The 16,002-nt window shown below is 50.7% G+C and overlaps 3 protein-coding genes across 10 annotated transcripts in view; 2 read left to right on the forward strand and 1 right to left on the reverse strand.

Moving 5' to 3' along the window:
• Window positions 1-7,395, forward strand: part of CSNK1G1 (casein kinase 1 gamma 1) — a 153,018-nt gene extending 145,623 nt beyond the window's left edge. For all 4 annotated transcript variants that reach the window (XM_004010535.6, XM_012181371.5, XM_042252332.2 and 1 more), the window contains one exon: window positions 1,241-7,395. In XM_004010535.6, the coding sequence (XP_004010584.1) occupies window positions 1,241-1,295 (55 nt within the window). In that variant the 3' untranslated portion in view covers window positions 1,296-7,395. The remainder of the gene's footprint in view (window positions 1-1,240) is intronic.
• SNX22 (sorting nexin 22) overlaps window positions 1-16,002 on the reverse strand; it is a 30,201-nt gene that overhangs the window by 10,936 nt on the left and 3,263 nt on the right. For 2 of the 5 annotated variants that reach the window (XR_006060375.2, XM_060417786.1), the window contains exon 6: window positions 11,229-11,510. Coding sequence is in view for 4 of the 5 variants with exons in the window: in XM_060417786.1 (XP_060273769.1) it covers window positions 11,229-11,510 (282 nt within the window). In the remaining variant the exon portion in view is untranslated. Of the gene's footprint in view, window positions 1-840; window positions 11,511-14,234; window positions 15,997-16,002 lie in introns of those variants that run through there. The other 3 variants (XM_042252334.2, XM_042252333.2, XM_027971755.3) reach the window with 3 other exon arrangements.
• On the forward strand, window positions 9,273-15,227 carry PPIB (peptidylprolyl isomerase B). The gene is made up of 5 exons (XM_004010536.6): window positions 9,273-9,432; window positions 10,139-10,252; window positions 10,934-11,027; window positions 13,963-14,147; window positions 14,893-15,227. Exons 1-5 carry the CDS (start codon window positions 9,298-9,300, stop codon window positions 15,013-15,015), a joined length of 651 nt encoding a protein of 216 aa, XP_004010585.1. The 5' UTR covers window positions 9,273-9,297; the 3' UTR covers window positions 15,016-15,227.

Consider the following 16,002-nt stretch of genomic DNA (forward strand, 5'->3'; position numbering starts at 1 on the left):
ATTCTAGGAAGACACTTTATCCAAATTTTTAATAACTAGTCCATTGGGTATGGGAATACCAATGGGTCTGACTGAAAAAGGAAGGAATCTGAGCTACAGCGGAGGACTTAGGGGCTCAGGGAAGTAAGCAACAGCACTTTATTTCTTTGTGAATACTTTTGATGTTAAACCCAAAAGGATTAGGCAAAAGAGCCAAAGACAGTTTCTGAGAAAACTTTTCTTTCAAGGATCCAGCAATCCTGAGTTACACTTCCAGCTTCTCTACCCTCCATCATCTGGCATCTTTGACTCACTCGCCACTTTCTGCCCCTGGCATTCTCATTTTTTATGCATCAGCTTCCTGGAAAGGACGTCTTTTGTACCAGCTGTGTCACAACCCTCTTCACGCTCTTCTGGAATAGTCACTGCCTGAGCAAGAGCGACTTCCGGTTCCAAAGACTGCTGTCCTGGGGCAGGGGGTTACCCAAGCCCAGGGATGTGGCAGAGCTGTGGCTGTCACCCAGGAGGCAGCTCTTGGAGGGCTTATGAAGGGATGAGGCCCAACCCACCACCCTAAACAGGGTCGGTCCTTGAACCCAGTCTGGCCCAGCAGCAGCCTCAGAGAGCTGGCTGAGAAGGACCATGCAACCTGCTGCTTCCTGAACTGAGGCACTGATCCTCCAAATGAAGAGTGGAGTGTGCTGATTTCAGTCAAGAGATCTGGGCTCAGCCAGTTATTAGGGTCAGGGCTTCTCCTGCCTACACCAGGTAGCTGACCAGGGCTGGGGATGGAGGGCAGAGAGAATCCTTAATCCTTCATTGGTAGCATCACGAGGGCCTCCTAGAGTTCCAGACGTCATATTTTTCTTGGTATTTGTTTGGCCTTAGTTTAGCTTCCATACCTGCTGACCACTAAAGTCGCATTAAATAATTTTGCCTCTTGTATTAAGTGGCAAACAGTGCATCTTTGAGGATCCCAGCCTTGGTTCAGTGTAAAGAAAGATGGCAGGTTGAGGTGTTAGACTAGGAAAGAAGCCGTCTTCATCCTTTCAAAAACGCCTGCCTGAGCCCCGCCCTGCCTGCAGCCCTTCGATGATAGGGTTTGCAGTAAAGTAGCTGTTTCCTTTGGCTTTCCACTGCCCACTGCCTCCAGTATGCGCACCGTAGGTGGTGGGCGGCCCTGTGGGTGGGTGCAGTCCACAGAGGCAGGCAGGAAGCTGTGGGCAGCTGCAGGCTGACTTGTGATCTTCTTGTGCTCCAGGTGCTGCTGCTTCTTTAAGAGGAAAAGGAAGAAGACCACCCAGCGCCACAAGTGACCAGTGCCTCCCAGGAGTCCTCAGGCCTTGGGGACTCTGACTCGATTGCACCCGCAGCTCCTGCCATTTCTCATTGGAAGGGACTCCTCTGTGGGGGGAGGGTGGAGATTCAAACCAAAAAGAAGAAAACAGATGCCCCCAGAAGGAGCCAGTGTGGGCAGCCAAGGCCCAGTGGGTCAGTGGCCACCGCTACCTGCCTAAGGCTCTGAGCAGGTCCCAGAGCCGCAGGTCCTCCACTGCTTGCCCTCTGGGCTGCCTGGTTGACTCTCCTTCCTATTGTTTACAGTGAAGGTGTCATTCACAAAAACTCAAGGACTACTATTTTCTTCCCACCCCTTAGTTTACTCCTGGTTCTTGCCCCACCCTCAACCCTCTCCAGCACACAAGCTAATGAGCTGAAGGCTTTGTCTGCTGAAGGAGTTTAAGAGGCCGGGGGTGTGGCCAAGAAGGTGGGAGGAAGGTGCAGGCCAGAGCTGGAGAAGGACCTTCTCCGCCCACCAGCTGTGTTGGCGGCGCAGCTCCCTCTCCGTGCCTGTGCAGCCTCCACCCCCAGCTGGCCGTGGGGTGCAGGTTACTCCCTCCTTCCCTCTTGTGAAGTTACACTGTAGCACGCAAGCTGTGAGAAATCTGCAGTCTACTGTCCCTGCGTGTTGGCGCTCTCAGCTTTCTTGACAGGCGGACTCTGTTCTCCAGACAGTAGTAGTAGAACGTTGCAAGTTGTTCTGAGCAAAGGAAAAGACTGACTTTACTGCACTTTTAGTTGTTTTTTTCCCCCCTCTTTTTCGTTGTCGTTGTTGTTTTAACACAAAAAAGAACCATGGCAGATGCATATTGTGTCTGGTTATATTGGGATTTTTTTTACTTTTTTTCTGTTTGGAGGGGGATGGGGCCAGCCAAGCCCTGCAGAGAGAACGTGGGTCGAGGACATTCTCCATGGAAAGGGCGGGGTCTGCAGCACCCGGAAGAGGAGGAGCCAAACTCTGCCCTTCTGAGTGAACACTCAGGTTGGCAGGGAAACATACTTGAATTTTCATTCATCTTCTCGGCTGCTGAAGAATGTCCCTCCCAGAGCCTCTTGACCTCATCAGCCTGCAGTTTGGACAGTCTTGCTCTCCAGCACGTGAGAGGAGCCGGCCAAGCCAGACTGCGACCAGGAGACAGTTCATCCCAGAGAAGGAGATGCTTAACAAAACCGGAAATACCTGTTTCCTTCACTGCCAGGGACTTCCAACTAGATAGCCATGTGACTTCTTTAGTGACTCGGGGGACAAAATTAGTGATGAAACAGCCACCACCATATTGCCACTTAGTGGACAAGAAGGAGGAAAGTGATCCTGCCTTCCAACTGCCAGAGGAAACCTCAGGATTTGGCTCATCACAGGGGCCAGGAAATAAAATTGGTGTGTACTCTGTCCCAGTAGATGGGTTCCAGCATTTGGGCTGGCCTGCCTGCCTTAGCAGAAACCAAGCATCTGCAGGTCTTCTCCCAGCAGGCCCGCAGCAGCAGGCTTAGGACTCAGTGCCTGGGGCTCTGAGTGAACAGGAGGGGCTGGGCTGGTGAGTGCAGGGGAAATTCCAGGGGAAAGGAGACCGAAATGAAAGGTGTGAAGTTATCTTCTCACTTGGACGCTGACTCCTTCTAGATAGCCACATGTCTAGAGCCTGTTCTCCCCCGTCCACTCTCCACATCCCCCATGCTGTAGACACACGACGTGCTGCCGTGAAGGGTCTCAGTTCCTCATTCACTGCTTGAAAAGTCAGCAGTGTGTGGAGTTAATCTCCTCATCTTGATTTTCATTTGAGTTGAGTGGCTTATCCAAGTAGTGATTTCTCATTCCAGAGGTGATCGAGGAGAAAGGATTCAGTCCATCAGAGAATGAGGTCTTGTATCTGGGGGTAGAGAGAGCTAACCATGGGGGAGAGTGACTGGTGACTTAGTCTAGGGGGTTTGGGGAACATAGTAGTGCCTCTGGCTTGAAGTGTAGAGCTGTCTTTTGGACTGGAGGGTGTGGGCCTACTTTCTGGTAGTTGATATTTTCCATGACGGGTCCCTTGATGTATCTTAGAGGAACAGTTACTGGGCTTCACTTGTGTTCCACTGGGCCTTGGCTAGGAAAGACCACTTCATTGGCTTCAAATTTGCCTAGCTAATGTAAAGATTGTGACCTTTAATTTTTTAAAAGAAATTTTCCTGTAAATGAAACAGAATGGCTGGGAGATGCAGGGACACATCCCTTCCCCACAAGAATTTTGAATGTTGGGGTTTGCTTCCTTGACATTAGCTGGTGGTTCAGGCATTGTCACTGAAACTTAGTTTCTCAATTGGCATCTGGGTAACTTCTCAATTTGGGTAACTCTTAACTTCCTGTAGAGAATCTTTACCTTCCACATCCCAGTATAGAAAAGGCCTTGCTTCTCAAGGGAGGGCAAGGGCAAGTGGTGAAGTCTGGAGCATCTCTGGCCTTCCATAGTCCACTAGGTGCCTCCCCACTTCCACAAGGAAAGCAAGGGTAGTTCCCAGCTTGGCTGCAGGGCGGGCCCTCTTGAAGCTGGATTTATGACTTTTGGAGGGTCTTAAGTTTGTTTTATGGAGAAGGCAATGGCACCCCATTCCAGTGCTCTTGCCTGGAAAATCCCATGGATGGAGGAGCCTGGTAGGCTGCAGTCCATGGGGTCACCAAGAGTCAGACACGACTGAGTGACTTCACTTTCACTTTTCACTTTCATGCATTGGAGAAGGAAATGGCAACCCACTCTGGTGTTCTTGCCTGGAGAATCCCAGGGACGGGGGAGCCTGGTGGGCTGCTGTCTATGGGGTCACACAGAGTCGGACATGACTGAAGTGACTTGGCAGCAGCAGCAGCAAGTTTGTTTTAAAGGCTGGCTCTTGGGGGACTGAGCCTGAGCAGTTGTGGGGGGTTCTTCCTAATGCACTATTCTCACCCTCAGCCTCCCACAAACCTCTTATCAGATATTTGATTTTTCATAACAAAAGTGAAACACCCAAATTTTTCTGGCATGCCAAGTAATGGTGATCCTCCCAGGGCCATTGGCACTCCAGGGTGGTTCCAGACCCCTGAGAGATTCTATTGTGATCTTTAAAAAAGAGTACATAAGGAGTAATTTGGCCATCAGTTCCCTCCCCATCAGCACATCCTATCAGGGCTGCCGCCTCAGCCCTGTTGCTATCGTTGCTTATGTCCATTTCTTGGCCAGGTCCTCTGGCATGGGCACTCCCTGCACTTACTGCCCACCCAAATCCACTTGCTCCATAGTCCGTGCACTTCCCCCACTTGACAGCCATGATACCTAGGGGTCTTCTTCAGGACTGATGCAGTTGTTGCTGAGTTAGCGTTAAGCACTAACAACAGCTGGGATTCTCCCAAGCCCTGCTGTCCTTCAGATTGCATCCTGAACAGATTGAGGCAAGCAGGCCAGGAATCCGCCAAGATGTAAACGGTCCTCCCTTGTGACTAGAGCGTGACCGTGTCTGTACAGTCTAAGCACGTAAGGGTCAACCACTTGCTGTGCATCCCTTGGCATTCCTCAGAGATCTCACTCCAGATGGCTCTGCAGGGATGGAGCGTGTGCCAGCAGCAGCGTGCTCTCATAACTGCCATTTGGGGTCTGTCCAGGAGGAAACGGTCTGGGAAGGTAGAAAGGTGACTAGGTTGGCCTTCAGTTAAAGCCCCACTGTACTTTGGAATGCAGGGGTAACAGCAGATAGCTGTTTTCCAGGAGAAGGGTTGATTGCCTGTTCATTCTCAGTGAACTCCAAGTTCATAGAAATAGCCCCTGCCATTAGCCAGAAGAGGTGTCCATCTCCTCGAAAGTACCTTCCAACTTAGTTCACTGGAAATGTATGTTGGGAGTACATATTCAGTGTTGGTTCTCAGTGTTAGTAACCACTTTTGTTGAACAGAAATAAGTGAGGGTGACATTATGTCAGAGTGGTTACTAAAGATCATAGCCTTAACCTTTTTTATGCAAAAGACAACCTGTCTCTCTTCCAGTGAGCCACATGGCCTGCAGTTTTCAAAAATAAGTGCTTTCATGGCAGCCTAGAAAGAATCTCCTCTAAAGAAACTGATCTTCATTTAATGCATGTCTATATGCCTCTTGTGTCCCAGTCGCCTCTTCTGTTCCCACATTGACACCAGATTTCATTCTCAGTGAACTGCTCTGCCAGTGTTGTCTCCCGTGTCAGAGCCATGTTAGGGCTAGAATTTCTCAGATCAGGAGCTTGCTGTGCCATACAGCCAGCATTGCCTTTGCTAGGCCACTGCCACCATCCCCACCATTGATCCAAGGTGGGCAGATGAATTCCTTTAGGAATTCCTTTAGAAACCTTTAGGGGGCCAGGATGACTCGGCACCCCATCTGGATTGATGTGAGCAACAGGCACTTTTCTCTGGGGTTCTTGCTTTTGCCAACTTCAGGGCTCCAGGAAGGTCCTGCCTCCCAGTCTTCCTCCTTATGGTTTGCTAGGAATCAAAATGGGATGCCTGTGGGTTGTATTTTTTTTGGTGGGGAAAGGGAGTGATTTTGTTTATGAATAAGGAAACCATGGCCCTTTTGAGGGTTGGCAGCATCTTAAGCAGTGTTTTAGCCACAGGTAAGGAATCTTGGAAATCTTTGATCAATTAAGCAGTCTTAAAAATCTGTTTTTCCTAATTCCTTTTGCAGGTGACTGAGTGCAAAAGGTTTCTCCATTGTATTCAAAATAGTAAGTAGGTTCCCTGGGTATAGACAGTAGTAGTTGACATACTTCCTTAAAAAAGCAACCAAGAAGTCCACTCCAGTGTGTATTTGTAGCTCAGCTTGTATTACAAAGGAAGAAAGTGAACGTGTACTCCATATATTTCTAGTTTGGTTACCAAACTCCATGTTATAAAAATCTCAGTTCTGTGGACGGAATTTATTTTGCTGTTTTTCTTCTTGTACTCATGATCATCTTCCCAGTGCCATCACCACCTTCGTCCATGGTAAGAAGTGGGGATGTCATGCAGTCGTCCCGGTAACACACAAGAGGACAGCTGTCCTGACTGCCCCGTTCCCGCAAATCCCCTCTTTCAGAGCAGGTGAGACATTTTCAGTGTTCCCCTTCATGAGCTCCAGACCAAATCCCAGGCCAGCCCTTACATGGAAAGCTTTTCTAAGAGGCTTATCAATCTGTTAGGAATGTCTCAGGAAGATGAGCCATTTCTTGGTGGGGAGGGGTGAGGGAAGGGGAGGACTATACAGATGGGTGTGTGCGGTTGCATTTGTATGCCTCTGTGTGTGTGTGTGTGCACATGCCAGCGCTCATCTGTGTCCATTTCATTTCCATGAAGACAGCCCACCTTAAAAAAAAAAAAGCCCAGGCTGCTGGACCATGTGTTCCTGAATATTTTCAGAAGTAAACAAGAAACAAGTGAGTTTCTAGTGTAGCCCCATTTATCAAGCAGAAGAATAAACAGAAAAAAAAAGATGAAACCAAAAATATTATAAGCTTCCCCCACCCCCGCCATGGAAAATAATGTTGATTCAATTCCCATTGGATGTATACATGCTCTAATTTATTATATTATTATTTTGTCTGTTTATTACATCTTTGCCCATTGTACTTTTAAAAAGATGTTGGGATGTTGCTTGCAGTTTTTTTTTTTTTAAGACTAGATAATGTATAAATCAGCTGTGGAAATCAGTTTTAATTGATGTGTGGATGTGATTATTGTTAAATGCCTTTTTTTTTAACCTTTTATTTTAGATACATAATATTGTTTCATAAACCCTGGCACTGGTCTGCAAAGCTCAGCTGTGAAAATGAAACTTGTAGTATTTTTAAACATGAATGTCAATTTCAGGTGTATTTGAAATGGTTCCTCCAGGAGAGAGATTTGTACACCATTTAGTAAAAACTCCTCTGCGGAGGAAGTAGCCTTCTTTGAAGTCAATGGAAATGGGTCTTGATATTATCTCAGAGCAGCCCATTTCCTAGGGCACCATGGAAAACACAAATGTGATCTCTAAGTATACCTCTTCACCACTCTGGGGAGGAAAGGACTCAATTTGCACCCTTTTTGTATGTAAAATAAAATGTCTTACCTTTCTTGGCTAATTTTGCTTGTTTGGGTTGGTTGGTTTGGTTTTAACCTCTCCTGGTTCATTTGTAACCAAGTATCCAGCTAGGACTAACTTCAATATGATTGAAGGCTCCAGGAATGAAAATAATGCCTGATATTTTCACATTCTTGCATCATTCTCTTGGGTTGAACATTGCCCTAGCCAGTGCGTCACTTTAAAGATAAACATTTCTGGAAGAATTTGGACATTCATCACTTACTAGTTTGCTGTATCCCTGTGGTTCTTCAGTGCTAGAATACCAGGAAGTTAAGATCTGCTCTGAAACAACTAGGAAATGGCAGCTTTGTAATTCTGCTCTGCTAATGAACATCAGTACAGACAGAAGGTGTAACTATGATGTAACTATGTAACAATCTAAAATCACCAGTGCATATACAGCACAACCACCAATCTGGCCAAGATTGTCTGGTTCCAGTTTTTTTTTATTACCACTCAATACTACTTAAATGGTCTTCCTTCACTAATGAAAAACACCTGTAAGATGATCATTAGAGGGCTTCCCTGGAGGCTCAGTGGTAAAGAATCCGCCTGCCAATGCAGGAGTGAAAGCGAAAGTCGCTCAGTCATGTCCAACTCTTTGCGACCCCATGGACTATACAGCCCGTGGAAGTCCCCAGGGCAGAATATTGGCGTGGATAGCCTTTCACCTCTCCGGGGATCTTCCCAAGCCAAGGATTGAACCCAGGTCTCCCGCATTGCGGGCAGATTCTTTTACCAGCTGAGCCACAGGGGAAGCCCGCCAATGGTCAGGGAAAATGTGAGAAGCAACTAAGCCCATGCGCCACAACTACGGAGCCTGTGCTCTAAAGCGTGGGACCCTCAACTACTGAAGTCTGCACGCCCTAGAGCCCCTTTAATGCAACAAGAGAAGCTACCGGAAATGAGAAGCCCACTCACCGTAAGAGTAGCTCCCGCTAACCACAACTAGAGAAAAGCCTGGGCAGCACTGGAGACCCAGCACAGTCAAAAAAAAAAAAAAAAAAATCATCATGAAAGAAAAACTTCATACTGAGAGCACGGTATCCATCAAGCTTGTTTTTTCCCCAAAAGTCGGGGATTGGGGGGAGGGGTCGCTGGTGGAAGAAGGCTATTTTAGCATTAGTTCCTCTTTTGGTGAAAGGCTGCTTTGAAAACTAGCTTGGTAAACAGTTTTTCTCAGTGTGCAACAGCGGGCCAGGATCCTCTGTCCATGGGATTCCCCAGGCAAGAATACTGGAGTGGCTGCCATTCCATTCTCCAGGGGATTCTCCCGACCCAGGGATGGAGGCCAGGTCTCCTGCACTGCAGATTCTTTACCATCTCAGCCACCTGGGAAGGTTATACGGTGAGTACCCTGAGTTTTTGAAGGTTATCACACTCAAACCCAATTCGGTGGTGACTAGTCTTTGGCCCACACGGACCAGTGTCTTCTTGCCCCATCCACAGACTTCCTAACCTAAAGCATTGGTCACCAACTGCCAAACGACTTCCACTCCCATAAAGGCGGGGCAGGCCACTGGCTCTGTCTGCTGGGGCTTGTAGTCTCTTCAGCAGCCCAATCCCTGGGCTTTTGGAGGCGGTGCCGCCTTCCGCTGATCTCTTCCCATTGATAGGTATCAGCGAGCTACGGAGCCAATGAGGCTGCAGTAACGTGGCAGCCACCCACGAGCCGGCGTCTCCGCCCGCCCCAGTCGGCGAGCCGGGCTCCGCCCCGCGTCGAGACCTACCATCCGGCGCCCAACTAGAGGGGGGGAAATGGGGCCCGCCTCCCTCTCGGAGTCGTGCAGGAGCCCCGGGCCCCCCCGGATGCCCTCGGTGGAGGCGCTGGGTCACACGTCGCCGCATCCCCACCCTCTTCCGGCCTTGGCGCCCGGGCCGCGCTAGCTTCTCCCGGTGGATGCTGCGCCTCTCGGAGCGGAACATGAAGGTCCTATTCGTCGCCGCCCTGGTTGTGGGCTCCGTCTTCTTCTTGCTGTTGCCTGGACCATCCGCGGCCGATGAGAAGAAGAAGGGGCCCAAAGTCACTGTCAAGGTCTGGCCTCCCCTCTCCAGACCTGCCTGGCGAGGCCCGTCCTCGCCTCCAGTGTTCAGGCCTTGGCCCAGCTGGTTACATGTGTCCGGAGCTTGGGCCTGGGTGTCCTCGGCTTTGGCTCTGCCCCTCCCTAGTCTCCCTACTGTGGCCTCTTGGTACCTGGGCGATCCTCTCGCCTTCAGACAGGAGAATGACGCGGACCCTCCCCGATCGCCCGGCCCTGACCCAGCATGCGCAGCTGGGGCCGGGCTTGCAGACTTTGCAAATACCCCTGGTGCTAGGGAAATGGTGAAAGATCTTGTCTGCCAAATTGTTAGTCCTTTCTCTTCTTAGGCCAGATTTTAGTCACTTCCAATTCCAAAGCACAGCAGTGTAGTTTAAACCTGAGTGGTTTAGGTGGTTTAGTGGTTTAGGGCCAAGTGGCTCCTCTCTTTATGGTTTTTTGATGTTAAATTTTAGAATCTGGGCCCATTATTTATTTAGAGCAAAGGTTGTTACCCAGTAGTGAAAAGAGAGTGTAAACTAACATATGGAGCATTCATTAGATTTTCGTGAGGTTTTTGTCGCCACCAAAATCAGATGCAGAAACACTGCTATTAAAATATGGTTCTGTTTTCTCTACCATCTTCCAGGTAGTTTCTTGGCCCTTCATTCCCTAGGAAGATCCCTTTTAAGATGCTAAGTTTTAAATGGCCTTTTTCCTCAGGTGTACTTTGACCTGCGAATTGGAGATGAAGATATAGGCCGGGTGGTCATCGGTCTCTTTGGAAAGACTGTTCCAAAAACAGTGGATAATTTTGTGGCCTTGGCTACAGGAGAGGTAAGTGGCAGGGTAGCCATACTCAAAGGCGGTGAAGTTTGGCAAGTAGGGTGACAGCAAACTGACCTGCAGAACGTGGCCCATCCATAGCAGTGGGCCTTGCAGAGCGCCAGCTGCACCCTCTGGCCCTGGGAATCCAGGAGTACCGCATCTTGCGAGAGTTTTAAAAACTAAATCCAGAATTAGAATTTTTCTTTTTTTGGAGAAAATTTTTCATCTTTGAGATCTTGATTATTCATCTTTGAGTAACTGAAGGAAACATCTAGGGAAACTAGCTTGTGGCCTCTGGACCAGAGTGAGAGGCCCAGAGCTTTCCAGATTTTAAGGAACTGAATTCCTCATTTAAGAAAGTTTGCATTCCAGCTTTCTGTTGCATCAGCAGGTAATTTTTTTTTTTCTGTCAGTTTCTTTGAAATTTGTCAGTTTCTTCCTATGAGTAGATTAGGAAATGAAAAGGGAAAGCTAGAGGCATTATGTGAAGGGAGGCATTATGTGAAGGGGAATTGTATAAAGGCCAAGGAATGTGGGATCTTCGCCTTTCCTGGCCTGGACTTTGGTCACTAGTCACCCAGTAGCATGTTGAAGGATGGATCTGCGGCAGGGCTTTCTCTTCTACAGGGCCTGTCTAGTGTCTGCCTTGTGCCTCATGCCACGTTCTCACCTTCCTATCCCTTTTTCTAGAAAGGATTTGGCTACAAAGACAGCAAATTCCATCGTGTGATCAAGGACTTCATGATCCAGGGTGGAGATTTCACCCGGGGAGATGGCACTGGAGGTAACCTCAAGTCCTCTGGGCATAGGGGTGTCTCAGGGCAGCCCCCAGGGCGGGAGGGCCAGGGAACCCAGTACAGAGGAGAGGGAAGAATGGGTTTCAGGCAGACGTAGGAGCATTTTGCGCAGCTGGCCAACATGCTGATTTAGCCTCTGACATTCCCCACTGTACCTGCTGAGGGGAGGGAAGCAAAGCAAAACATACCTGTAGGTGATTGTAGGTCAGGTATGCAAAACTCGTGTGCTGACCTTGGAGGCCCCAACAGGACTGAGAGAAATTGCTTTCCTTGGCAGTCTCTCACCAGAGAGCACTTGACAAGAGCTGCCGGTCTGACCCCTGCACTCTTTGCACAGTAGGACAGACGGACACCCTGGACTAAGCCGCAGGTGTCACCACACTTGGGTGTACAGCCTGTCGTTCTCTCGGACCGCAGCTGCAGCTCACCCAGCCGACCAGTGTTGACGGGGCCAGGCTCTGTGGTGGGTGCTGAGGACACAAAACAAAAACAAAGTCAGTGGGACCGCAGCTCACTTTCACTTCCAGTCCCTGAAAAGTCACAAACAGGCTGTGACACAGCTTTTAGGGCTCATGCTCTGCCCTCAAGTTGTTTACCATTTCGGTGGGAAGAACTAGGAGAAATCACTAGGAAAGTGACACAAGATGTCATGGTTGGCTGGACGAGAAGGACAAGCAGCCATGATACAAAGCACTGCATTCACGGGTGACACGCTGTTGAGTGTCGGCCACCTTCACACTTTGTGACCGCAGGCAAGCAAGGCCTCTGAACCTCAGTTTCCTCGTCTGTAGAGTTGGGTGTCAGGAGCTGGGGGTGCTGGGGGTGGTGAGGTGAGATTTTGAGTGTGCAGCGCCCTGCGAGTGGTAAGGAAAGCCAGCCATCCTCAAAGCGCTGACAGGTGGAGGACTCACTTAGGGCCAAGTGAAAGTGATAGCCGCTCAGTCGTGTCTGACTCTTTGCAACCCCATGGACTGTAGCTCGCCAGGCTCCTCTGTCCATGGAATTGTTCAGGCAGGAGTACTGGAGTAGGTAACCATTCCCTTCTCCAGGGAATCTTCCTGACTCAGGAATTGTCTCCCACATTGCAGGCAGATTGTTTACTGTCTGAGCCACCAAGGAAGCCCACTTTGGGCCAAGGTGATCAAGAAATAGGCTTGCAAACATGAGGATTTGAGCTGGGTCCTGACTGGGGAGAATTTGAATGGGCAAGGAAGAGGCAGGGTTAAGGCATGCGTTCAGCTCTGCGGCAGGGGCTTGGTCGAAGGTGGGTCAGGAGGGTGGAAGTGGAGCTCCCACCAGGAGCCCAGAGTGGCAGGCCGGGGCCAGGCCCAGGCCCCAGGGCTTTGTCCTCCATAGAGTGAAGATCTGCTGAAGACTTGAATGGGAGCAAGGTCTGCTGGCAGGGGAGTTTTGAGGGATAATGTGGTGGATTCAGGACATGGGCGCAGGAGCAGCAGACTGGCAGGGGGTTGGTACAACCGCCCGTGCATCGAGCAGTGTGAGCGTGAACCCAGGGAGGATTCCTACAGGGTAAGAGCAGAGATTCGAGAACCAGCCCACCTTGGTTTGAACTCCAGCACTGCTGCTTCCCAGCGAGGGTATCTTGTGCATCTTGCCTTCATTATCTTTGAGGATGAGGGATGGGTTTTGTTTAATGTGTCAGATGCTTGCACCAGTCCTCTGGCACCCCGTTCCCACTCTGAGCCTCAGCTGTGATTGCAGTGCAGGGAGCGGGCACGGGAAGAGAGGGCGGGGGAGAGGGCGGCACCAACAGCGTGCAGAGGGGGCGCGTTAAGAGAACAACCGACGCCTGGAGAGAGAGGACCAAGTGTGTTGAGTTTACAGCCCTCGCTATCCATTGAAGTTTGGGACTCCTTGTATCTTGGGAAAGTGATGGGAGCTAAGTGAATAGGTTTGGGGGTTTTCTGGATAGCAGCAGTAGTCAAAATCTTGCAGTTGGCTGAGTTTTACAAAGGATTCTCACATGGGAATCTTTTTTTCTTAAGGAGTTGACAATTTTCTTTTTACATTTCACAATACACATAAAAATAGCTTATTTTTGGTCCCACTACTCCCCTCCAGAACTATCCTCAAGAGGCTCTCTGTCTGGTTGTCATGAAGGAGGAGAAAAAGGGTTCATATGCAAATAAGTTTGAAAGGTGCTGGGTAAAACAAAGTGAAAATCTCTCCTTTGCTGCTGGGTTTCTTGGGGCCTCTAGTGCACACTCTCACAGGGACAGAGGAGGGTGCAGCGTTTTCCCCGGGACCTAGCTTTGGGAGTTGAAGTTGGGCTCTCTGGAAGGTTGGGGTGGGTAGAGATGTGCTCTTGGCTCCTGTCTCGCTCCCAGGCCCCAGACCCTCCACACACATAGTACATGCACTCAGAGACACCTTCTATTTTGGGATTCAGTTGTCCATGAGGCTCTTGACTTTCCAGAAAGCACATGGCAGCCCCTCCCCACTCGTCTCTCTTCCTGCTTGGCACTTCCTCAGCATCTTCTGTGCTCTTAGGAAGAAAAGCTGGTCAGCTGTAGCAGTCCTTTTCTGGAGGGTTCTTCCCCTCCCCTGCCCCCTGCATCCTGCCCAGCACCTCTTCTCCACTAAAGTCTCCGCGGCAGGCCTCTGAGGCCACATCCAGGGCCGTTGCTAATATGTGCCTGACTTGAAAGCCATCCAGCTGTGCCCTCGCGGCATGTGTACTATGCACTCAGCCTGGCCGCCTGGCCCACTTTGCCTGTCACCATGGTTTGGCTCCAGGGCCAGAGGGTGGGAAGCGGGTGCGCGGGTGCGCGGGTGCTCGTCCTCCACCGGAGCCTGGCCTGGCAAGGGGGACAGGTGGGGCCTCCAGAATCCTCACCCCAGAGATCTGCTTTGCTGCCCACCACCCCCATCCTAGCTCCCTGACCTACTCTTTCTTCTCAGGTAAGAGCATCTACGGTGAACGCTTCCCCGATGAGAACTTCAAGCTTAAACACTATGGGCCCGGCTGGGTGAGCATGGCCAACGCAGGCAAAGACACCAACGGCTCCCAGTTCTTCATCACGACAGTCAAGACTGCTTGGCTAGACGGCAAACATGTAGTGTTTGGCAAAGTTCTAGAGGGCATGGTGAGTTTGCGGTTGTGAGGCTATCCCTGGGCAACCCCCACTCCCACCCCACTGAGATCTGACAAAGACCAGGGCAGAGCATCCATGTATTTTATCCCTTTCCCAGAAGGGAACATATAGATTCAGACCAGTTTTTTTATTTGCGCAAATCTGGGGTGAATTGTGAATCAGCAGCCTACCTCTATGCCCCCAAGTTCTTTTTCTTGTTTTAGCTGTGGCATGCAGGATCTTAGTTTCTCAGTGAGGGATTGAACCTGCGCCCTCTGCCCTGGGCAAGTGCATTCTTAACCACTGGACTACCAGGGAAGTCTTGCCCACAAATTCTAAATTCCTCCAGGCCCCAGGCAGAGACTGACCAGGAGGCCCCTTTGAGGCTTCACAGATAAAGCTCCTTCAGCCTGTCACTCAGACAGTCATGTCCTGGCTCCACCATTAGCTGTACAGGGCCAGCTGGACACACTGTCCTGGAGAAGCCACTTGGTACCCACTCCCCATCCCCCACTTCCTCCCCAACATACCCCTAGCCCAGCCTGGTGGTACTTCAGAGGATCAAAACTTCTGCATCCCCCTGTTGTCAAAGCTGGATTCTCTCTGACCCGGGTGGGCACCGGTCACGATGCCCCTGGGATTTTGGTGCCTCATGGTTTGTACGCTGTTCCTCACGTGTGGGTCTCAGCCCTCCCAGCTGCACACTGGTGCGTGTGCCCCTGGCGGGGCAGGCCTGATACTCTGCCTTCCTCCCCAGGATGTAGTACGGAAGGTAGAGAGCACCAAGACAGATGGTCGGGACAAGCCTCTGAAGGACGTGACGATCGCAGACTGTGGCAAGATCGAGGTGGAGAAGCCCTTTGCCATTGCCAAAGAGTAGGGCCCCAGGGGCCTCTTCCCTCTGAGCAACTGTCTGTGTGGCCCTGTCGCCCTCCCAGGGGTGAAGATAGCCCGCCGCAGGGCTCCGTGCTGCGCCGGCCCCAGGGCTGGCATCTTACGGGGCGGGCCCCTCCCCTCCCATTCCACGGGCCCAGTTTTGTAACAAACTCCTACCAACACTGACCAATTAAAAAAATGGTGTTTTTTTAGTAATCTGTGTATGCGCTGGGTTCTCGGCCCTTCAGCAACTCCTTCCAAGTCTAGCGCCGGCTGGACTGGGGCCCCTGTGGCAGTGGTGCCAGTCCCCTCCTCGGGCGCCTGCACCCTTCCCCAGGTGTTGTGCACAAAACCTCAAGGCGGAGCTTCTGCCACTTGCTTTTAAACTTCGCCAGCTGCTGAGCCTCAACCTTTGCACTCCCTCCCCTCCTCCTAGTGTAGGGGGAGGGGAGGGCATGCACCTGCACCTTTTCATGAAAGTGCTGGTCGCTCAGTGTCTGACTCTTTGCAACCCCATGGACTGTAGGCCACTCGGCTCCTCTGTCCATGGGGTCCTCTAGGCAATACTAGAGTGGGTTGCCATTCCCTTTTCTAGGGGATCTTCCCGAACCTGAGTGTCCTGCAGTGCAGGCAGATTGGTGGGCTATGAAAGTTATAAAGGAATTCTCCCTTGATTCCCTACTCTCTCTTGTCCCTGCTCTAGCCCCTAAGTTCTAGTATTCCGCTACCTCAGATACCAGTGCAGCTGAGTTCTGAGCCCAGAGGGGTGGAGATTGGTGAGTCCTGGGTCCAGGCCAAGGGTGACCCAGCTTGAGGACTGAGGCACATGATTGTTCTGGCAGGTGGCCTAAAAGCTGCGCTGGTCAGGGCGTCGGTGGCATTGGAGCAGGGTGACGGGCGGCCTCCGGCTGGGCTTCGGCTATGCTGGCATTGAAGCCATAGAGGCCCTGGAGCACGCCGTGCACCACCACATTGGGCAGAGGCTCTAGGA

The sequence above is a fragment of the Ovis aries genome, chromosome 7, assembly GCF_016772045.2.
Source record: "Ovis aries strain OAR_USU_Benz2616 breed Rambouillet chromosome 7, ARS-UI_Ramb_v3.0, whole genome shotgun sequence".
NCBI classification, from domain to species: Eukaryota; Metazoa; Chordata; class Mammalia; order Artiodactyla; family Bovidae; genus Ovis; species Ovis aries.

Bases quoted from the DNA above. Each gene is read 5' to 3' on its own strand.
- PPIB (XM_004010536.6), top strand. From the start codon at position 9,298: ATGCTGCGCCTCTCGGAGCGGAACATGAAGGTCCTATTCGTCGCCGCC. The intron at 9,433-10,138 runs GTCTGGCCTCCC...CTTTTTCCTCAG, and splicing joins GGCCCAAAGTCACTGTCAAG to GTGTACTTTGACCTGCGAAT. The intron at 10,253-10,933 runs GTAAGTGGCAGG...CCCTTTTTCTAG, and splicing joins TGGCCTTGGCTACAGGAGAG to AAAGGATTTGGCTACAAAGA.